The 23,450-nt window shown below is 42.0% G+C and overlaps 1 protein-coding gene across 1 annotated transcript in view; it reads left to right on the top strand.

The window, feature by feature from the left end:
- LOC121654265 (E3 ubiquitin-protein ligase CBL-like) overlaps positions 1–22,563 on the top strand; it is a 28,988-nt gene extending 6,425 nt beyond the window's left edge. Inside the window, exons 3-15 of the mRNA XM_042008308.1 lie at positions 9,401–9,547; positions 9,744–9,900; positions 10,075–10,196; positions 10,301–10,438; positions 11,573–11,660; positions 11,854–11,985; positions 12,889–13,098; positions 13,219–13,335; positions 14,938–15,227; positions 15,589–15,756; positions 17,801–17,904; positions 18,012–18,197; positions 18,981–22,563. Coding sequence (XP_041864242.1) covers positions 9,401–9,547; positions 9,744–9,900; positions 10,075–10,196; positions 10,301–10,438; positions 11,573–11,660; positions 11,854–11,985; positions 12,889–13,098; positions 13,219–13,335; positions 14,938–15,227; positions 15,589–15,756; positions 17,801–17,904; positions 18,012–18,197; positions 18,981–19,324 — 2,203 coding nt within the window. The 3' untranslated portion in view covers positions 19,325–22,563. The remainder of the gene's footprint in view (positions 1–9,400; positions 9,548–9,743; positions 9,901–10,074; positions 10,197–10,300; positions 10,439–11,572; positions 11,661–11,853; positions 11,986–12,888; positions 13,099–13,218; positions 13,336–14,937; positions 15,228–15,588; positions 15,757–17,800; positions 17,905–18,011; positions 18,198–18,980) is intronic.
- The last annotated feature ends 887 nt before the right edge of the window (positions 22,564–23,450 follow it).

Raw genomic sequence — 23,450 nt, 5'->3', positions numbered from 1 at the left:
TTTGTTTGATGAATAATTCTGCTTCTCTGTAGCCAAATAACATAATGTAGTGTGTTGTTTCTGTTCCTCTGTGATGTTAGTGCATCCAGGACCCGCTCCACCATGGTCATGATACCCTCATGATTGAGACGATACCGTTTTAAAAGCTCAGCATCATTGAAGTTTTCCAAAATGTTGATTTGGTTACGTGGATTACCGGCAGCAGCCATCATTGGATGTTGTCTTTGGTTTACCCCTAGTGTTTTAAGGAGTCCTCGTGAGAACTCCTAACTATTTTCAGGTTAAGAGGCTTGTTTTGGCACTAAAATACTTTATAAAATACTCTTAGCCAAAAGATTAAGGAGATCTACATTTAGGACCGACACGCCCACTTTTTCTACGAGTTACTCCTATATCAGCAGGTTAGCAGCTACTTTTAGCACTAAGATTCTTTATGACTACGGCCCCAGATCTGTTAGGACGAAGTGCTGCAGATTATTGGATTTCAATAGGAATATCTGGACATATTAGAGATGGTTATAATTACTGATGCATCTTTTTTTTTCCTGTGCAGGACTTGCTTTTTGCTACTCGGTACTTAAGAAGCAGAGTATTCCTGACTGATTTACTCCCAATATATTTTTATTGATAAACTGTATAGAGGAAATGTTGCTGGTTAAACTGTAAGGTTGCATCTCTCAACATACTTCTCAGCATAGAAAGAGATATCCGTAGTAAATTCTTCTGAATTACTAAAAAAAAACGACGGTTTGAGCAAACGTCCTGCTGCCACGTGCAACCAGCAGCATATTCAGTCACTGTTATTTGGAGCTTATTAGAAGCTGTTTTCCAGGCGTTGGTGAGATTCTTTGCTAACGTGTTGGAGCTGTGCTACCGGTTCTGGCTTTACAGTAGAGGGATCCCTCTGACACTAAATTATCTATGAGATGGGATGTTGTATCTCACATTACTAAAAGGTTGAATACTTGATGGTAAACGTAATTATGTGTTTTTGTCCTTTCAAAGATGGGTCAGTGCTAGGGATGCACTATCCACTTTTTTCACTTCCACTACCGATATCTGAGATTTAGTATCGGCCGATACCGAACTGATATGTTTACAGCTATTCATCAGCATCTCTGCTCTACGTACCAATCTGTGGTCTACGTAGATTTAAAATGCAGCTAGATCTCAACCACACATTTTCCGATTGGTTAGAGAGCAAAGCTGCATTCATCTCACATCGTTGCTAGATGAACTCAACGTTCCATGTAGATGATGAACATGGCTGTGGTGGGTGTTGCGGTGTTAGCGCATGACGTCACTCAAAGCCAACAGTGTAGAATTACACTACATAGATTGGTCCATTGTCACAATACCCAATCTATAAATTTCTTTAATATCAATACCAATATCGGATCAGTGCATCCCTAGTCGAGGCTTTGACGTTGCTTTGAAATTGCTGTCTTTGGTGGTGTGGTTAGTAGTAGCTGCAGCTTTGTGTGTTAAAGTTCTCCTGGAACAAGTTTGGTCTTTTGCAATCAGACCACATTACCTTATTGATAATGTATAGAAAATCAATGTGTAAATGAGTCTTCCACCTCTAAATCCTGATACATCTAAGGTTTGATAATTTTCCTGACCCTGTAATGCTACTTGGTACATGTCCACTACCTTAAAGTCAATAAACATCTTCCATGAACTTGTAGGTCAACCAATACAGAGCTTTATTGATAAGCTTTTCATATTGTAAGGAATGTCTAACAGTGTTGTTTCTGATCCCAGTCATGCTCCAGCTAATTTAAGCTGTTACCATCAGACTGGAATGACCCCATTCTAACATAAATAAGGAGCTTAACTCCAGATCAAACACACTCTGAAATCAGTTAAATGCTCTTTTTCTGACTTTTCCCCAATTTTGAATGGTTCTTTGATTTTAGAAATGATGCAAACAGAGCTTTAAGTCTGCATGGCTGCTATGTCTTAGCATTGTAATGATCAAATCAAACATTTGAGCCAAAGAAAACTCTGATTCAAGTGTCCTAATCACATTGACTTTCTCTGTTTCTCAGAAAGCCGTCATTAAATAAAGGTCCATCCTTCTCCTGACTCACAGTTTTTATCCAGCATTTCCTCAAACATGCTGTGCATCAGCAGCTGTTATTAGTATTGGCAAATCTATCAGTCAGCAGGTGCAAGATCAGCTGCATTCATCCTCATTCTGATGACATCTACCAACGCACCGTTTCCTCTGTTCTGCTCAGTTTCACACCCTTTTCTTCAGCTTTAACATTTACTTCAGTCAGTGTGCACGGTGCATGCTCTGGTCTAATTCCTGTTAGTCCACTCAGACTGGAAACAGCTGTTCATCTTTTTGTTTCTCTCTTCCCCTTAAACATTTCAAGTAGGGCTACATGATATTGGAAAAAAAACTAACATTGCCATTTTTAATAACCCTGCGATGCACACTATATTGCCAAAAGTATTGGCACACCTGCCTTGACTCTCGTATGAACTTAATAGAGGGCTTCAGGCGGCTAATGAAAGTAATGGAACCGCAGTTATGGTGTCTGCAAACATCTTTCTGAAACCCTGAAATGAAACATCTGTTATAAAAGCTGCTGAACTGACGATGAACGTGGCTGAGGTGGTTAGCGCATGTTGTCACTCAGAGCAAACAGCATAGAATTACACTACATTATCTGCGCCTATGAATTGGCCCATTGTCACGATACCCGATCTAGAAATTTCTTCAATATCTGTACTGACATCTCTGAGAGCTAAAATAAAAAAGACAACATGGCTGGGTAAAAGAGGAGGTCTAGGGCCTCATTTATAAAGCTTGCGTAGGAACAAAAACGGGCATACGCCAAATACAGTCAACTTTTGGCTTTTGTGAAAATCAAACTTAAGGGGAAAATATTCTTACCTTGACCCAAACGCTGCGCACGCTCAGGGCAAAAACAATAGGATTTTCAGGAAAAAGGGAGATGATATTAATAAGAACCTCAACCACTAAAATATGTTCTGTCATTGTGAAACAAAACATACATGTTATAAAATCAATTCAGCTAAATAAGGTGGACAGTCTGCTGCCAGCGTGTCAGAAAGTCATTTATCAGAGCGGGACGCAGACTGGACGCTGGAGGTCCAGAAGTGATGCAACACTAATGAAACACACGAGGTGGATTTCCTTTTATTTATTTATTCTTACACAATGCTTTTTTAAAATTGTTGTCCCAATGTCTGTCCAGATGGTCTTTATTTCCCACAACTCCTTGGCCACCTGGTTAATAGCAGTGATTGTGTCCCTCTGCACCGCCCACCCAGCTGGAGCACCCAGCAACTAGAAAGAAATATTATTTAACACTAAATAAACTGCTACCAATCGCAGATGTATCTGTACATATTTATTTTATAAATTAAAACAAATCACTGGTATCATTACTGTAATTTAGCAGACGCTTTTCACCTGTCTGGAAAACAAACTTTGGCCTCCCGCATCGGAGACGGATGCTCTACCGACTGAGATATACAGCTGTGTGTTGTCCTCTGGAGTGTCTTGCGTTCTGACACTGCATTGACAAGATCAGCCACCCGCTACCACTATTCTGCCTTTCTGACACAAGTAATGCCCACGCCGTGCCCAACAATTAAACATTTTTATGTTTTTCAACATGGTCCATCAGGATCTCTGTCTCACACCCTGAAAAATTACATAATTTGTATCATAGGCATCCACTTGACCATTTATAGCCACCATGTGGGCCTGGGAAGGCGCTCCCTCACACCCGCTCTAGAGTTGATTCTGATTAGGGCTGGGTGATTAATTACGATCTGGGTTTTCGGCGATCATAAAAATGAAAGGATCCGATTATTTTTGTCCTTCGCAGTTTCCTCTTGTGTCGTTTTCAGTTGCAAATCAAGCGCCACTGGCATTGCAGCGCTCTGCTGCAGACTCCTCCCACAGCCCCGACTGCTTTAGTTTTATTCAGCGAGGAGCTGCAAACACCTCGGCAGTTATGGGCTCGACACACGGGAGGCGACGTTGCTCCTTCTCAATTCATTTTCTATGGAACCTGCGTATTGAGGCGAAAATCGCTGTCGTCCTCCAGCCAAGCGACAGGCGACATCGTGCATGTGAAATGTTGCGCTCGTTCATGTAGACATGCACACGGGGCTTGCAACGCGACACAAGAAAATAGAAAAATGTTAAATTTTTGTCGCTGTCGCATGGCACTACAACCAATCAGCAAGGGGTCTGCAAACACTTTGAACATAGAACAATAGATTATTTTAGCTTAATGAAAGGCAGCCACGTGGTGCCAGAGTGAATTAGTCCGAACGTAGGGTCTGGATTTATCTGGAAACTAGTCTTACCACAAACAACACTTCAAATGTCACACTGCCCCCGCGCACTCTCTCTCTCTAATGGTGTTAAATAATCGAGATCTCAAATTTAGCCAAAATAATCGTGATTATCATTTTTCCCATAATCGAGCAGCCCTAATTCTGATTTAAAAATGGAAACAGGTGTAGGACGTGTGTAAATCTAAAAGTAGAAGTGCGCAGCATTTGCTTTTTGCGCTGCAAACGCAACCTGTAGTTTGCTTTGCTACTCACAGTTTAAATGAGAAACGCTCAGATAAATGAGGCCCCTGCCTGCTGCAACTCACCTGGTTGAAACTAAATGGATGTTGTGCAAGCTCTGAACAAGTCTGAACAAGCTATTGAACCATTCATTTGATTTGGGTATGTTGAAGCGGAGAAATGCAGAAAGTCTGCAGGATGGTGAGCCTGGAGGACTGGAGTTGAGGATCCCTGCTGTAACCCATATCAGATATGTTTACATCACATTTGCATAGCGTTTCACTTCCACTCTGCTTCTCATTATAAACTCTCACAGCTGGTGTCACATCTCAGGTCCATTAATTGAAAAAGTTCTGGTTTTTGCAGCTAACTAGCAACAACGTGACTCAAAACGTTTTGAGCTTTACTGGAATTAGTTTCAAAGGAGGATTGGTGTCATGAAGCCACCGTTTATTGTATTAAACTGTACAAAAATAAGATGTTTGATAGCCAATAACATAAACTGATGTAGCATTGAGGCTAAGCTACATTCGAAGCAATGCTGCAGGTGATAAGAAGGAGATACAAACACAGATACATCAGTAAATGTCAGACTAACTTTTCACCAACGTCCTGTTGAAGTCTTCATGTTAAACTTCTTCAGGACCAGCTTCTTGCTTGGGGTCTAATTCTGGTTTCAGAGGCCCTGTTCCTGTCTGTTTTTTTTCCTCCTTTACGCTACAATCAGCTGTTTATAATAATATAATTACTGCTTATATGTCTATTAGTTTTATTTATTTATATCTTTTCATGCCAGAATAACTCATTAATATAACAACAAAGTAACTGGTTCCAGCTAAATCTCCTCTCCTGTGTAAAGAATAAATAAATCCTACACATTAATTCTGGATTTCTTTCAGATGGAAAAGGCTCCAGGACCTCTGCCTGGATGTGGAAGGCTTCTTTCTGTAAACCACGTTATAAAAATTAGGGCTGGGCGATTAATCGAATTTTAATCACAATTACGATCTGGGTTTTCAACGATCATAAAAATGATGTTTTCAGTTGCAAATCGAGCGCAGCAGGCATTGCAGCGCTCTGCTGCAGACTCCTCCCACAGCCCCGTCTGCTTAGTTTTATTCAGCGCAAGTTGCAAACACCTCGCCAGTTAAGGGCTGGACACACGGGAGGTGACATCACTCCTTCTCAGTTAATTTTCTATGGAACTTGTGCGATGAGGTGAAAAACGCTGCCATGCTCCAGCCAAACGACAGGCGACATTCGTGCATGTGAAATGTTGCACTCGTTCACGCAGACGTGCACATGGAGGCTTGTGACGCGACACAAGAAAATAGAAAAATGTTCCATTTTTGTGAGTCGCGACTAAATAATCCACCAGCTTCCAGAGACATAGAGACGAACGTTAAAAACAAACATAACTTTTTTTCTCAGTTAACACAGTGAACAACCCGGGATTTAAGAAACTCATCACCACTTTGGACAAACGGCATCACTGCCATCTCGACACCATTTTTGTGGAGTGTGTCTCCCTGCCCTGTATGATGAGTATGGTGAGGGTGTTGACGTGGCTGCAGTCCAATGTTTCGCCACCACTACGGACCTGTGGTCAAGCTGCACCATAGAGCCATATATAAATGTCGCGCTACATTTTATTGACGTGGATTTCAACATGAAAATTAAATGTCTTCAGTGCAATTTTTTCCAGATCACACCGGTCAGAACATAGCTGCTGGTCTGAGACAGACAATAGCTATGGGAACCTGGTGGAAAGAAACTAGTCTGTATTACAACAGACAATACTTAAAATGTCACACTGACACCTGACCACCCCACTGACCAATCGAGCAGCCCCAATAAAAATGGTTTTGATCTTTTTTTTTAAACCTGAGTAGAGTTTGGAAACCCAGGAAAACATCCAGCTAGCTTTGACTTCCAGCTGCCCTTCAGCAGAACAGCTGCTGTTTGTTTGGGACATAAATAAAACTCCAGCAGTGAAAATAAGTAAGCCGTATATCTGGAATTAAATGTTTCTTCTATGGACTGTGACTATTTCAAACCGATGACTAAATGCCATGGACCTCATGATTAATTGTTTAAAATACGAAACTGTTTAAAATGCTATTTAAAATACGAGATCCATCACAGAAGACATATTTCGGTTCTTTTTCTCATCTGTATGACTTAATGTTCAGTAAAAACATTATGTTATCATGTTAGGGCTGGGATATATTTGCTGTGAACGCTAGTGTACAAATCAGCATTCCGCTACGTTTGTGTAAATACTTTCTGCAAACGATGAAAGCATGACACGGCCAAAACACTCCGTACTGGTGGTCACCACTGGGGGCTTTACACAGCACTTGGACTTTGAAATAGTGAAAAGGTCACTCTACAGGTGTATTTCCGGGGCATCAACCCCCAAAGCGCTTCCAATCTGCTGCCAACTGTTCAGGTACGAGTGTTTATCACTGCGCAATGGTGAGGAAAAATCATATGGATGACAGTAGTTGCAGACAAGGTCCGAGAGACGATCTTCAAAACTATCCGCTATTGTGTTTACCTCCGGACTGGATCAGACTGGTTTGGATTGGACTGGACAGGATCAGATCTTAACTCCAGTGTTTTCTTCCTTTGGATCCTCCACACTGGTAGCTCTACCTGCTCTGTCTGTGGAGTTGTTGCTATGGTGACTGCCTTTGTCTAGGTGGCTGGGGTCCTGAACTGCAGCCCTGTGGCTGATCTGGGTGGTTCCTGTGGTGGCGCTCTCTATGGTCATGGGTGGGCTGGCTTTTGGTGTGATTGGATCCCCAAAATATCGTTGCCTCACAGCAGTGTCAAGCCAGATGTAGGCCTGTCGCAGTAAGCAATAAGTCAATTAATTGCACGGTAAGGAAAAATGAGCGTGATAAGTTTACCGGCCGCGATCATTTTTATTAGTGTCATACTTGACAGCAGCATGTTGCAGGACGAGACCGTGGTGAAGCATCTGTGCCAGCCGGTATGCTGCATTTGTTTTGCAGGGCTGCCAACTCGCATTGGCTGTTAAGACTCACGCATTTAAGTGGCTTCTCACGCTTTCGTGCTTAACCTGGGATTCTCATGCTGAAATATGTAAATAAGTCGAATAGAGAAACATTAGCTGCGAGCACTTCCTCCTTTATTGTTTCGCTGCTCCCCACAAGTAGGCAGAACAGACACATGTAGCCAGAACAGACACATGTAGCCAGAACAGACACATGTAGCCAGAACAGACACATGTAGCCAGAACAGACACATGTAGCCTACGACGTCAGTACAAAGCCCCCACTTCCTGGTCTACTGTAATAACCCCTGTAATGCATTACACAAATTGAGTCATCAATCACTCACTGCTCATAGATCAGTCTTGCACGCAGCGATGAGGGGAGATATTTCAGCTTTACAAACAATGCGCATTATATAAATATTTATATATATATATATATATATATATATATATATATATATATATATATATATATATATATATATATATATATCTATATATATTTTTTTTTTTTTTTTTTTTTTTCCATTTTTTAATACAGTGATAACTGGCAGTTTCAAATTTTTTTTTTTTAATATATTTTTTAAAGGCAATTTTGTTTAAATTGTTTTTAATATGCATAATTTGTTTTTATTATGTACTGCACTTTGTGTTGCTTTGTACATGAAAAGTGCTCTATAATTAAATTTGATTTGATCAGACTGGACTGGACCAGACAGATCTGGATCAGATTGGACTGGTCTGGCTGGAAGGGATTCTGTCTGTAAAGCCGAGACAACATCATCGCGAACTGGTTCCAACACAGAAATAAACTGAATTGAACTGGATTGAGTTTTTTCCTCATTCCATCTGCACCGCTAACACTCTGGCTTCCACAGTTGACACAGCCGTACCCCAATAAATGGTAAATGGACTGTACTGATACAGTGCTTTTCCAGTCATGTTGACAACTCCGTCACACATTCACACACATTCATACCCCAATAGACACATCGAGAGGCAATGTGGGGTTCAGTGTCTTGCCCAAGGACACTTTGGCATGGAATCAGGGAAAACCTGGAATTGATCCATCGACTTTCTGGTTGGTGGACGACTGCTCTTCCTCCTTAGCTACAGCCGCCCCACTTTTTGATCAGCTGTGTTGTTTTAAGTGCTTCATATCAAAATAAAAGCAATAAAACAGTAAAAAGTAAAGAAGTATAAAAACATATGGTCAGCCAATAAAACCGTTAAAATAAGTATAAAAACAAAATGACAAAATCCAACATCTCAGCTAGTCAGTTTATATGTGGAAAAGTTTGGCTTTCTTCACATTTTTATTCACACTCACATGAGGAACATATAATGAAAGTGGTTATACTGGTCCCATATGGTGGACATTTGTTTGGAATGGCATGTAGTATTAAACTTATGTTTGTTAAAGTATTTAGTTAAAATTCTCATAAAGGGAAGCTTTTTTCCACAAGGAGGCCGTTTTATTAACGGTCGCACAATGTGAAGCATTTAATATTGAGAAAAAGTCTCCCAGAAAAAGTGTCTGTAGCTCCTCGCTATACACAGTTATTTATAATAATAGGCATTTTGTTTTACTAACACCTTTCACAGCTTAAATTTAGCTGAATATTTACTTAAATTTACAAAAACTCCCAGGATGGCTGATGAAAATAAAAGCTAAACTTCTTTTAAGTCTTTTTTGTTTTTGTTCTGAAATCACTCCCTTCTGTTGTCTTTGTGATTTTGGTCTGATAAAATCTGTAGCTTGTCATTTTTTGTGAACTTCTTCTTTTGTTACCTCCTCTTTCTCAGGCGAAACCTCACCAAGCTGTCTCTGATCTTCAGTCACATGCTGGCGGAGCTGAAAGCCATCTTCCCCAACGGCTTGTTTCAGGGCGACAACTTCAGAATAACCAAAGCTGACGCGGCTGAATTTTGGAGGAGGTCATTTGGGGACAAGTGAGTTGCTAATCTGGAAAAAGTGGAGGTCAAAGTCTGTTTCTGGTGCAACTTTGTAGAAAACATATTGGCTTGGACATGTTTAGATTCTTCACTCGTGTGTTAACTTTACCACTTTTTCTTCTGTTCATGCTGAACTTCAGCTGTAACAGAACTTTACAGACCATAAAGCCGTTTATATTGTTCTTCCTTACAGGACCATCGTGCCATGGAGGACATTTCGTCAGGCTCTCCACGAGTTTCACCCCATCAGTTCAGGTCTGGAGGCCATGGCACTCAAATCCACCATCGACCTCACCTGCAACGACTACATCTCCGTTTTTGAGTTTGACATCTTTACCCGGCTCTTCCAGGTGATGTCAGCGTCCAGAGGCTCATGATCTTGACGATCTGTAGTGCTGCTAAGGGAAATAATCAAGTCACATAAACACATTTTGTTCCTACTTTAGACCCGAGGAAAGGCGAACTTTCTTCTCATTATTTTACTGTTCACATGCGTAACAGGAAGTCTTTGTATTCTTGTGTAGCCGTGGTCGTCTCTTTTGAGGAACTGGAACAGTCTGGCAGTCACACATCCTGGTTACATGGCCTTCTTAACCTACGACGAGGTCAAGGCTCGGCTGCACAGGTTTATCCACAAACCTGGCAGGTGAGACCCAAGTCTGAGATAAAAAAACCACCAGAAGCTGCATCATCCATATTGTTTCAGCGTCACTGTAAAGCTGCTAGTTGAGATCTTTGGCCTTCTCTCAGCTACATCTTCAGGCTGAGCTGCACTCGGCTGGGACAGTGGGCCATCGGCTACGTGACGGGTGATGGGAACATCCTGCAGACCATCCCCCATAACAAACCACTCTTCCAGGCTCTGATCGATGGATATAGAGAGGGATTGTAAGTCACACTTGATTTGATCACAAAGCACCAATTTATGCTTTTCAGGATACAGTATATTTAATGACAGGTGGAAAGCCTGTCCAACAAACCACATGCCATTAATGTGTCCCATTGATCTCATTTTATGTTTTCTCTCTGTTGGCTGCATCAGCTCTGGTTTTTATGCAAAGGATAGAGGCTGTTATTGCTGAACATGGACAGAGGAAGCTGCACAAGGCTGTTTCTTCTGATATACACAGTGAATAAATGTGCACAGCTTTGTAATTTGAATTAGAAGTGCATGTTAGAGTAGGGTTGGGTTCATTACAGACTATCTACTGTCCTGTGTCCACAGCAGATGACTCAGAGGGGTTAAAGTTAAAGACCCTGTTTATTCTGCAGAGTCACAGACCACATCATCCTGGCAAATGTCAAAATACAGCCTGGAAACTATATGAAAAAGGCCATGATCCCCAAGAAGATAATTACAGGTTTAAAGAAACACTACTGAGCTGAGGTGGTTCTTTTGGGCTCATTCACCGGCCATTATTTAAAAAAAAAAAAAAAAAAAAAGGAAAACTTTAACATTCATTCATGCATGCATTCGAGTATTTTTCAAATCAGAATCTGACCTACACCACTTGACCTGCAGAACGTGACCTACACCACTTGACCTGCAGAACGTGACCTACACCACCTGACCTACAGAACCTGACTTGAACCACCTGACCTACAGAACCTGACCTACACCACCTGACCTACAGAACCTGATATAAACCACCTGACCTACAGAACCTGACCTACACCACCTGACCTACAGAACCTGACCTGCAGAACCTGACCCACTCCTGACCTAAAGAACCTGATCTGACCTGAGCTTTTTAAGAAATGAGAAGGTGAAAAGTGTAAAAAGAGAAACTTTCTGCCCTTATTTATATTTTTTTAATTAATTAGTTCAGGGATTTTAAGAGAACACAGATGTTTTAGGGTTGTAAACTACATCTTAAAAGAAGAGTTTTCTTTACAAATGTCGGGGGAAAAAAATAAAAATGCTGATGGACGAGAACCATTAACAGGAGACACAACATTAAGATTATGGTTTTTCTCTAACAGAAATACTGACTTTGTGTTTTTGTTTTGGTGGTTCTCCAGCTATCTTTTCCCAGACGGCCGCACACAAAACCCAGACCTGACAGGCTTGTGTGAACCATCTCCGCAGGACCACATCAAAGTTACTCAGGTTTGTTTCTGTCCCAAATGTTTTAGCACAAGCTCCATCTTTTCAGTTGTCCCACTGTAAAATATGTGTATAACAGTATAGTTGCACTGTGATGATGTGATGTTGAAACACCAGTGCATTAGGCATAACATTTAGGATATATAAACCCTTATAAACTTTCTGACCGTCAATTCTTCCTGTCATTCCTCTGCAGGAGCAGTATGAGCTGTATTGTGAGATGGGCTCCACCTTCCAGCTTTGTAAGATCTGTGCAGAGAATGACAAGGATGTGAAGATCGAACCCTGCAGACACCTGATGTGCACTTCCTGCCTGACTGCCTGGCAGGTCAGCTGCTGTTCATACACTACAACCCTTTCCTCATTTCAGACTAAAGGGAAAGCTATCTCCTTCTCTTTTTTAATCAAATATTTATATCAAAGCCACTTTTGTGTTTGATCCTTCATGTTTTTGTATCACCACTTCCAGCAGCAGCTAAAGAAAGTTTGGTGTTTGACCTCTCTGTCCATCTTACGATCTTGTTTTGTTTTCCACTGCTGTCTGAAACTAAATCACTTCCTGTTGCAGTTCCCCCAGTAACGGCGTTCCAGCTGCTGAAAGTTGTTTTTCGTATCTAAGTGTTTCTTAATTCGCTGACAGTCTCTGTACATCTCTACCAGAGAAAGAAAGAGGAAGTTTTAATAATGATTGCTGTACTGACAGTATGTGTGCGCGGATCATCTGATAAACATGGTATAGAAATGATTCAGACAGGAAGGAAACTGAACTGATGAGTTCTTTGAAATGCTTTCGCACCATTCTGTATCTAAAATGTTTGACTGCATTTTAGCCATTTATGCAGATGTTTGGGTATTAGTGTTCTGCTTCTTTACTTTGTTATACTTCCCTGTTATGAATTTAGCTTCTTCTGCAAGAATGCAAATGTAGGAAAAAATGGTCAAATTTAAGAATAAGCTTCTTTTAATATAAATGTTATTGCTTTTACGCAGCTCTGATTATCATAGAGCAGTGGTTCTCAAACTAGGGGTCAGGACCATCATGAGGGTCACAAGATAATTTCAGGGGGTCATCAGATAATTAAAAAATAAATAGCCTACATTTATGAAATAAATTTGGGATTTTTACCAGGACTAACACAGTTTGTCATCTTGGGGGTTGTGGCAAAAAAAGTTTGAAAACCACTGTCAATGAGAATTTGCAGAATTAAACTTTCCTGTGTTTTTGTATTAGGAGTCGGAGGGTCAAGGCTGCCCATTTTGCCGCTGTGAGATTAAAGGAACAGAACCCATCGTTGTCGACCCCTTCCACCCAAAGGCTAGTGGGGGTTCTTTCGCTGGCTTCCAGGGGTGCAGCAGAGCAGAAGCTGCTGGCAACGAAGAGGACGAGGACGATCGGCTGGAAGACCAGCACCTTGTCATGAGCAGGTTGGCATGCCACAAGGTAAGACAATTACATGTTTTAGTCACTGCCATTAAATTGTGATTAACTCCTTTTTATCTAATCTAATCTAATCTTCCTGGTGCTATGCACAATTTCTAATGTATGCATGTATTTGTGGAGGTCGAACGTCCAGCATCTCCAGTGTCTCAGCTACCTCCAGTGCCTCCACGTCTGGACCTCCTGCAGCAGAGATCCTCCAGCTCCCATACTGCACTGGGTCAGGGAGCCACAGCCAAGGCAAGTGTGTTTGTGAGAGAATGCAGGACTTGGGGGATAAATTCACATTTTTACAAACCCATAAGTCACTTTGTTTGAGTTTGGAAAGGCTCTTTTCAAATGCAGGGCTCCACACTAAAGTTTTACATTAGTTGCCCTGATGTGCCTGTTTAATTTGCCCAGTGTCTTGGCCTGCGGTGGTCGAAATGATGAACGGGGGTCTTTCTGTGTGGAGTTTGCATGTCCTCCCCGTATATGCATTGGTTCTCACCAGGTCTGTTGTAGAACCTCAGGTTTCCTGTGATAAGACAGGGTGATTGACAGGCGACCCGTCGGGGGTGTCCTTGCTTCACACCTGCTAATGGCTGGGTTAGGCTCCTGCTTTCCAGCGACCCTCAGTTGGACTAAGTGGTGTAGGAGATGGATGGATGGATGGATTCAACATGATGGTACAGCTTTGGATCAGAGCCAACTGGAGAAGACCACGGACGTTCAGGGAAATAAAAGTCCTACAACTAGACCGGAGGTGCTATGTTCTAGTACAGCCAAAAAGAAAACTGCTTGTGTTTGACTGATCTTTGGTTACATGTGCAGCTAAAATGGTTGCACTCTAGAGGCCTGTAATAAAATAAAGAAGATAAAATCCAGCAAACTTATGTGTGTTATACACAGACAAAAGCAGGTATTTGATGTACCATCCATCAGTCACAGCTTAACAAGGAAATGCATTACACAAAATACAAAGGGGGAAACCCACGCCCACAAAATTTGACTGTTTGCCTGTGATCCAAAGATCATCTGAAGTTAAGGAAACATGTTTATATCCCGGGGAGTTGTAGACTCTGATATACATGAATGATTACCTTATCTCTTCAGCCAGAGTTAACATGAGGTGAAAATATGGAAAAACAATCTATCTATTTATAAAAAGCAGACATGAAAAGATTATTTCTACATGTGCAGATGATATTCTGATGATTTGTAACCAGGGTTGTAGAAAAGCCTTTTTGTTGCAGCTGCTGTAAAAGTCTTGTGTGACATGTTTAATTACTCCCACTCATTCTGTCAAACGTCCATATCCAGAAACTTAAAGTCCCTTGAAACTGTTTACATATTTTAGTCGTTGGTTTTAAAAACAGTAAGCAGCGTATTCTCAACAAGAGTTCAGTGGTCAGACCCGCCTACTCAACTTTCAAAGCTAAAATCCTGACTGATCCCATCACTAGCAAGTTTAAATGCAGATGTTGAGACACTAAGGAGGACGCATTCAGATCCAGTGGCACATTCAGAGGTGGTCCAGGACACATGTATGCACACGTTTAGCAGTCTGACCATAATGCACCCTCAGGGTGGATTCTGGGCCCACCTACTGAGCTGACTGGACTCCACACTGGTGGCGGCGTGACCACTGGAATGTTCCTAACTCTACCGGCTTCTGGAAAAAAAGCAGCACTCTGGTTTCTTCTTTAACCCAAAAACAAGTTTTTGTTTTTTGCCCACATACTTCCTGTTCTGCACCGACTCTGCAGGACCCTGCAGCTGAAAAGAAATGTTTTATTTATGTGTTGTATGCATGTCTATGATCCAAATACTCTTCATGACTTTATTTTACCTCCGTTCCAGATTGCAGCCACTCACAGAGACAAGCCTCTACCTCCTCCCCCAGCCCTGAGAGAACTGCCCCCTCCTCCCCCTCCTGAACGGCCCTCCTTGGTCGGCCAGGACTCCAGACTGCAGAGGAGACCCCTACCCTCCACCCCTGACCAGCCTGCGTGGGCTGCCAACTACATGGTCCCTCGTCCTGCGACAAAGGCTCCATCAGTCCTGTCCTCCACCCCTCAGAGTAATGGAACCAATGGGGAGGGGCCCAAACCCCACGCAGCTACCAATGCTGTGTACTGCCTGGCTGCAAGGTACAGAGACCACAACTGACCAGAACATGGTTATAATGGAGGAATTTCACTTATGTTGTCATGGTAACTGGTAGAATTAAGATAAATAGCACACAAAAAGATTGTGGATGCCCTGCGTGGTGCTATTATGTTATTTTTGTAAGTAACTGATGCCTATTTGTTACATGTAGCACATTTATGCTGGGCACACTTTCATTAGCATTGTTAGCATGTGTGCAAAATTTCATAAATGTATTTATTAATCTCTTTTATGATCTTAATCAGCCTCATTACTGTTTGTGTACAATTTGAGCTTTAAATTAACACATTTTTTTGCATGCAAGTAGGTTTTTTTATGTATTTTAATCCTGGATTCTCTCAGGCCGCTGCCAGCATCAGTGATGGCGTGTGGGGAAAAGCCATCATCAGACTTGGACGAGAATGAGTATATGAGTCCCACCTCCCTTCCCATCTCCGGTGCTCCCTGGGTCATAACCGGCTCCTTGGTTCCCCCTCCACCATCACAGGCAAACAACCACAATGATGTCAGGTAAACAGGAGAATGAAGGTGATGGAGAACTTTTCTGTAGTAGAAACTTAACAGAACCAAACATGGTCCATTTGTTTCCCATCATGGAGTTTGTGGACATGCGGTACGCCTTGGTATGATTCATGTTACTGTTATTGTTGATCATGATGGATGATGCAGATGTATGTAGACAGATCCAGAGGTCAGGGCATGGATGGTGAAGTAGGGTTAGGTTAACCCAACCCAACCCAAACCCTACTAAGCAGATGGAGTTTACAACCTTTGTCCTCAACATTCATTGCCTTCATTAGACTTAAGTCTGAACAGAAGCCACATTTGTCTATTTAAAAGTATCCCCATTAGCTGATGCCAAGATGTCAGCTAGGGGCGGCGTGGCTCAGCAAGGTGGAGCAGTCGTCTTGTAACCCAAGGGTTGCCTGTTCGATCCTCGGCCAAGTCGAGTTCATGTCGAGATGTCCTTGGGCAAGACACCGAACCCCTAATTGCTCCTGATGGGTCGTGGTTGAGCGCCTTGCATGGCAGCTTCCCCCATCAGTGTGTGAATGTGTGTGTGAATGTGATGTATGATGTAAAGCGCTTTGGGTATCATCCCAGGTACAGTAAAGCGCTATATAAATACGGACCATTTACCATTTAGTCTTCCTGGGTCCAGACTATAAACTATAAAAAACAAGCATTAGGGCTGTCAAATATTACAATTTTTAATCAGATTAATCATAGCTTTCAAATAATTTCAACATAATCACCATTCGCGAGTTTTTGTATGCCTAAAAATTAGCCTGTTTATACTGTATTGTATCAACTGAAAGAGCCAATGCTACAAAAATTTGCTGTTAACAGACCTTCACTTGGGTAAACGTCAGGTATCCAATGGTCAGTAAATGCAGCATGTAATGTACTTCTATATAGCCCACTTGTTTGTCAGAGACGTTGGACTTGCTTTTCAATTAAATCACTTGCAAATGTTGTCGATCAATTTTAGGCTTTCAAAAGGGAGATTCTCACCGTAAATTATGTATTCTGGTTGAGTCCTGTCTTACTTTTTTTTCTAGAAATTGGGAAAATTTGTGGACATGAATCATTATGGCTCTAATCTTCAAAGCCTTAGTATAAAATAAAACTGAAAATGAGTCTACATGTATTTCTGAGCCCACTGCAAACATTTCTCATTGTGAGCATTAATTGTGTCTGAATACAGCTTTCTTCAAAACTGGAGGATCTTGCATGGAGAAGTTCACCAGGAGCTTCTGAAGGATCCTAATGGTTCACCAGGAGCTTCTGATGGATCCTAATGGTTCACCAGGAGCTTCTGAAGGATCCTAATGGTTCACCAGGAGCTTCTGGAGGAACCTAATGGTTTACCAGGAGCTTATGAAGGATGCTAATGGTTCCCCAGGAGCTTATGAAGGATGCTAATGGTTCCCCAGGAGCTTCTGAAAGATCCTAATGGTTCACCAGGAGCTTCTGGAGGAACCTAATGGTTCACCAGGAGCTTATGAAGGATGCTAATGGTTCCCCAGGAGCTTATGAAGGATGCTAATGGTTCCCCAGGAGCTTCTGAAAGATCCTAATGGTTCACCAAGAGCTTCTGAAGGATCCTAATGGTTCAACAGGAGCTTCTGAAGGATACTAATGGTTCACCAGGAGCTTCTGAAGGATCCTAATGGTTCCCCAAGAGCTTCTGAAGGATCCTAATGGTTTACCAAAAACTAAAGTGATAAACATCTGGCTTGATGCTGCTGCGTGGAAACACTATCATGGCAGCTGATAACGGCGTGTCTTTGAAATGACGGCGTGTAAAATACAACATCTAAACTTCATTCATCAAGAAAAAAAAAATAATCTGAAATAATAAAAGTATGGAACTGGTGGCACTGGTAATTCTGTGTGTCAGCTTAACATTTCTAGGCATCACTGCAGGTTGTGAAATGTGCTGTTGTTTTGACTTTTTATATCTTTTTCAAAACTGATTTTTCTACTTAGTTTTACTTTTTTTTTGGTATCTTTTCTGTAAAGTGATTTTTCTTTTTCTTCGTGCTGGCAGCGAGTTGGGTGACAGTGACTCAGAGGACCCCCAAGTTTACGAATCTATGTGTAACATCCAGAGTCAGGCTGGTTCCTCTGAGACGACGCAAGCCTCAGACCTCGGTAAAGTTCCTACACGTTTATCAATCATTTTATAAAAGAGTCTGCCAGCTTATTATCTGGAGATGCAGAGCAGAGTCATTTCATGTGTTGTGTATCTTGGTTTTCAGACCACCCTTCACATTCAGCTGTGGTTTCTCAGGACAAAAACGAAGACGCCAGTGTGGAGGATGTTTACGAGTACGACTGTCCCCGGCCGGTCGTACCTCCTGCCCCCACCAGAAGAACTTTATCAGAAATCAGCTGTCCTTCAGCAGCCTTCAGCATGCTCTGTGTGGACGCTTCAGTAGAAAGCAGTATGTGCAGTTAAATTCTTTAAAAGGATAATTTGATCATCTTTAGGTCAAATACCACAAATCCATATGCAGCATTCAGCACAGTAAACGTTTGAGTTTCTGACTGAATGTTAATGATAAAGAGATGTTTGTAACAGATCTGACATCTGATCTGATTGTTTCTGAATCTTCAGCACAGTCTGAGAGCTTCTAGATGAAAAGTTATTTTTAAGAAACGCAACAGGTTTCAGACACACAGGGCTCTCTGCACCAGCATAAGGTTTAATTTAATGATTTAATGTCAGACTGTCATAAAACCACCAGATGTTGACATATGAGGTTAAAAAGCTGATATTGATGAAGAAACTCTGATAAAACTGATGATCTGGATAAAAACGTCTCATTTGTGCCCCCCTTTTCCTTGTCAGTGCTCCTGCCTGGCCCCCCTTCAAAACTAGACCCGTCCCTGCATTGCTGAAGTATAAAACCTGTCTACAACCAGCCAGCTACTGTGTTAGAGAAGGTCCTGCAAAAAACAATACTTTGGTAAATATATTATGGTGTGGAATCCTCTCAACGTGGGTGTTAAACACCATCCTCCTCCACGGGGGCGAAGCCCAAGTGTTCCATCAATGTTTTTATTCCCAAATCCATCCATAGAGTCAGCAGGCTCATCTTTCCCATCTGGCCTGTAGAGCCTCCACGTCCCGCCATCATAACGGAGAAATGATAGATGCTATTTTTACAGCCTTTATATATTCTCACCTTCTCATTTAACTGACTTCTCCCACTTTTGTTTTCTAGGTCTGTTTGCATCCAGCTCGGAACCCGAACGACCCCCCAAACCACTCCCACGCCGCTCTAACTCCGACAGACGAACCCAGCCATTCAGCCGTGAGCTTCACACTTCATTGCCGGACCTCCCCGGTCCCTCCTCAGCTTCTCCTCCTCCTCCTCCTCCTCCTCCTCCTCCTCCTGTCCCTGGAAGCCTGGCCCTGAACGGGGAGATTGAATGCCTGATGTCTCAGGGCTACTCCATCCAGGACATCCAGAAAGCCTTGATGATCGCCCAGAACAACCTGGAGACGGCTAAGAACATCCTGCGCGAGTTTGTCTCCATCCCCTCCACGGCACACATCGCAACATAGTCCCTCCTGTCCTGCTCGTCCTCTGTCTCTGTGCCATTTACCGTGAATAGCATTTACCAAGCACTTTCCTGCAGGGCCGCATGGATGTGCCAGAAGGTTTTACTTTGGTGGGTAATGCTGCGTTCATGTTGGATCAGAAAACAAACATCCAAAGTCAAGTATTATTTGTTTTTCTAAATGGATTATTTTCATTATGTTGGACTGTTCAAGCCAATGCCAAGTGCTGGCACTAAAGCCTCAAAATTACTCGGAATCTCCTCTTGGATAAGGAAACCTCCAGCAGGACCACATGGATGTCTGTGTCCATCAGTGGGATCTTCTCATTAAGCTCCATATGATATGAACGCAGCATGCACAAAGACTGGAGGCCTTTAAAGCCTGGTGTCTGCAGCCGGACCGCGACCCAGCAGCAACAGCTCTCCTCGCTCGGCTCTCATCCTCTCATTCAACTAAATGTTGAAGCAAAGCCGTTCTGCAGAGGGTTTTCCTGCACAATCCCGTCTTCAGATCTGGTGTTTTATAGGCTGCTTTGCTAAACGTGGTGTACAAATGTGTAGCAATGCAAGTTTTGGGTGGATGATGAGCACAAAATCGGAGGCGTGCCTGTGCTGATGAATGTGGACGTTCATTCGCGGGTTTCTAGGGCTTCGCCATGTCTGCAGTACTTTGACAAGTAGAGTTTAACACCCACAACGGTTCTGTGACGGAAAACCTTCAATGTTTGAAATGCTCTCATAACATGTGCTGTGTTGTGCTAACAGTAGCTAAACTTCAGCTTTTTTTTCCATCATTAACTCCATTTATCAGTGCATGCTGGGAAAACCTGGGGATAGTCTGAACTCTTAGATCAGAACTTTCTGAGCAGGACTTCGGAGAGATATGATCCTTATCCCCTCCAGAAACAATACTGCTCTATCATCCATAAGGACGTCAACATGAGACAGAAAATAGATCCATTCCTGGTTTTAGTGTCAGGCTTCTCATCCGTGCTTCATGTTAAAAACACAGGAAATGAAAGTTCCCATTTCTCATAGTCTTAAACTTTTCTGTCACTTTATCTAGTTTTTAAACAAGTGTCTCTTTCAGTTTCCTAAAACCCTGAAAAAAAAAAGATTGTAACTCTTTCAGATTAACATGGAAGTCTCCCTCTAATTTTCCAAAACTAATCTACCTCACTGGCTCCCAAGTCTCTAAACAGATTAAACTCACCCAGATCAAAGTCCCCCAGAAAGTTCTGGATGTGTCCACACATTAAAACACCACCTGGAGCCTGAAAACCAGACCGCCCGATCCTCGTCTCCCAGAGACAACCAGCGCCACGTGTTTCCCCACAAAAACCAACATTAGATCCAGCAGCCACTAATGCATCAGATATTATTTCCTCTCATTAAAAAAGGAAAATAAACAGGCTTGGATCAGATGCCACAGTCCAAACTGGTTTCAGATCTCTGAAGGGTGCCATGTGGTATTCCCTCAGTAATAAACTTAATTAAAACAAACACACAGAGATCATTAACTCGTAATTTTATTATGATTTCTGTGCGTTTACAATTAGCTGTGGTTCCCTGAGCTCAGTCTGGTCCTGTTCTGGACCCGGTCCCGGCCGACTGACGCTGCTTCGCAAAATGTGGTCCAGGACCCGTTAAAAACCCAGGGTAGTTCGTTTATCTGCAGACAATCTATAATTTCAAGTTCATAATTCAGGTGTTCAATTATTCATTTGCTGTTTATTTGTTTTTCCCTTCAGCCCAACCAGCAGTTCCCACCCAAAGCCGAATGAAAGGCCAGTTTCCCCCAGTGGCGGACGCTTTTCCAGTTTAGCCTTCTGCAGGTTGCAGAGGTTCATTTAGTCTTTACACAAGTTTACTTCCAGTTAGAGGGGAAGAAGTTAAGAGAAACTTTTCATTTACTCAAGTTAAAGTCTTTAAAGCACCATTACGCAATCAGAACGGGATAACCATGTATTTTGTTTTCTGCTCCTCCACCAACACACAACAAATTCCTGTCTGATTCCCAGCTGATTTGAACTTGCTGGACTAAAGACAGAAATGATCTGCTTTACTTTGTTTTTTCCTTTTTCTTTTATTATAAATAGGCTAAATAAAGATTTTCCGTTTACTTTGTTGGGAACTTCCCTGGGGACGTCGGCATGGATTCCTCAGTCACTGTCCAACGCTGGTGTCTGTTCCATTATGTCCATCTTGTGCAGATGGACAATCTACAGAATCACCATCTCTAAACTCGGCCGTCACAGCAACAACAACTGAAATCAGTCTTCATCCTGGGAAAATTGTTCATGGTGCAGAATTATGAAATAATGGGCCATTTTTGTCCAGTTCGTTTAAAAAGCCACTTTAAAAGCAGTAAAGGGACAAATCTATGTCTTTAAAATGTCCAACCTTCACTCTGTTATAGCCTTAAACCTGTAAAATGTTCTATCATCAAACATCTGACTGAGCTGAGCTCACGACTCTCACTGTACATCATTTTAGTTGCTTCGGTCCACTCTGAAAAGAAAGATTACAGGTACCAGACCTGTGACCCTGAGACCTCCAGCTACAGATGAATGAGAGGTCTGGGTCAGGTCTCCTTTTAAACAGAACTAAAAGTTTAATTGAATCCACCTAGATTTATCCAGGGTAACCACAATCTGAACACCAGAACGACTCTGCGTCGGATCAGCTGATCTGAAGCCAGAACAACTCGGATCTGATTTAAAATCGACATTTTAAGAATAAAGTGTGGCACCATCTAGTGGACAGAAAGTGTAAATGCAGCTACTATAAGAGCTTATTTTGTGAGTTTGAGTTGGTAAATTGTCGCTGTCAGCATGTTTTCCGCTTCCACCAGTAAAAAAAGTGCATTAAATCCAGTAAAACTGGTTTCTGAGCTTTTCCAGGGGACATGTGTTGCTCCTGTTTTGCTGGATCACTGAAACCTGCAGCTCGACTCGCCACATGAACCACAAGCGTGTTTGAAGCTGCTGGTCTTCACGTTGCTCCAGAACAGACGAGGTCTAACAGATTAAAGTTGCTCATGCTGAATCGCCGGCGAGTCGCTTGTCGTGTTAACTGGCCTTTTCTACAACTTGCCTACTAAAAAGTCGTTGCTTTGTTGTTGCCTGTGTAGATATGATTTTATTTATTGTCTTTTTAATATCCTCTGCATTCATTGTGCTGCCATGTTTTCATGCCTAAGCCATTAAGATTTTTAATTAAACTGTATTTTCTTTAACACTTGAACTGAGTGGTTTGTTCATCATCTCATTTAAGCTTCAACTCCTCTCCATTTACCATAAATGCTCTATTTTCCTACAGAATCATCATTAAGACAAATGCATTCCCTATGCAGCCATGTTTACTGATGGAACCATCCAGTGCAACTTTCTTTTATTTACTTATGACTGAACTATCTCTAAAACATAGCTTCATGCAGTAATTTTATGTTAATTTTGGTATGGAATCTCCTAATTAGCATTTTTAAAACAAATCTATTAGTTTTAGTATGAAAATAAGTCTGGTGAAGAGAGCTCTGGAAATGTGGATGTGTTGAAGCAACAGGTCTGAAAATAGAAAAGCAGGAACGGGAGGCGATGCTGAAGGAAAATGTTGATCCAGACGTAAACATTTAACGCCTACAGAGAAGTAAACCAGGTGAGAGGAGAGAAGAATAGAATAGCTTTATTGTCATCATACAGGGCTCGAGGCTTTGCGACTAAAATGTGAGAGTGCGAGTGAAATTTTCATCTACTTGCGCAATTGCGACCAATACATTTGCCGGTCTTTTTCTTGCAGTAATTATAATTTAATTTATTTAGTCGCTAACAAACTTGAGCTCCCCTCTTCAGTCCAGTAATTCACAGTAATGCGCAAATTAGCTGCTGGTTTTCCCACTCAAATTACACCAGTTTTTGTACCTACGCCAGGTTTATAAATGAGCCTCATGGAAACCCTCAAAGAAATGTTACACTTTCAGGAACAAAAAGACCAGACGACCCAAAAAGCCAACTTTTTCCATCAGTTTCATCTCCTCTGAGTCGTCCGTGCTCTGGACAGAAATGGGAAACCTTCTGCTGATCATGTGATGTGAGCTTCTGCAGTCTTCACCTGCAGGTTTTGCTCCGACT

Source organism: Melanotaenia boesemani, chromosome 15, assembly GCF_017639745.1.
Source record: "Melanotaenia boesemani isolate fMelBoe1 chromosome 15, fMelBoe1.pri, whole genome shotgun sequence".
NCBI classification, from domain to species: Eukaryota; Metazoa; Chordata; class Actinopteri; order Atheriniformes; family Melanotaeniidae; genus Melanotaenia; species Melanotaenia boesemani.
The sequence above is the reverse complement of the archived record's forward strand: the minus strand, read 5'-3'. Positions and strand labels throughout refer to the sequence as shown.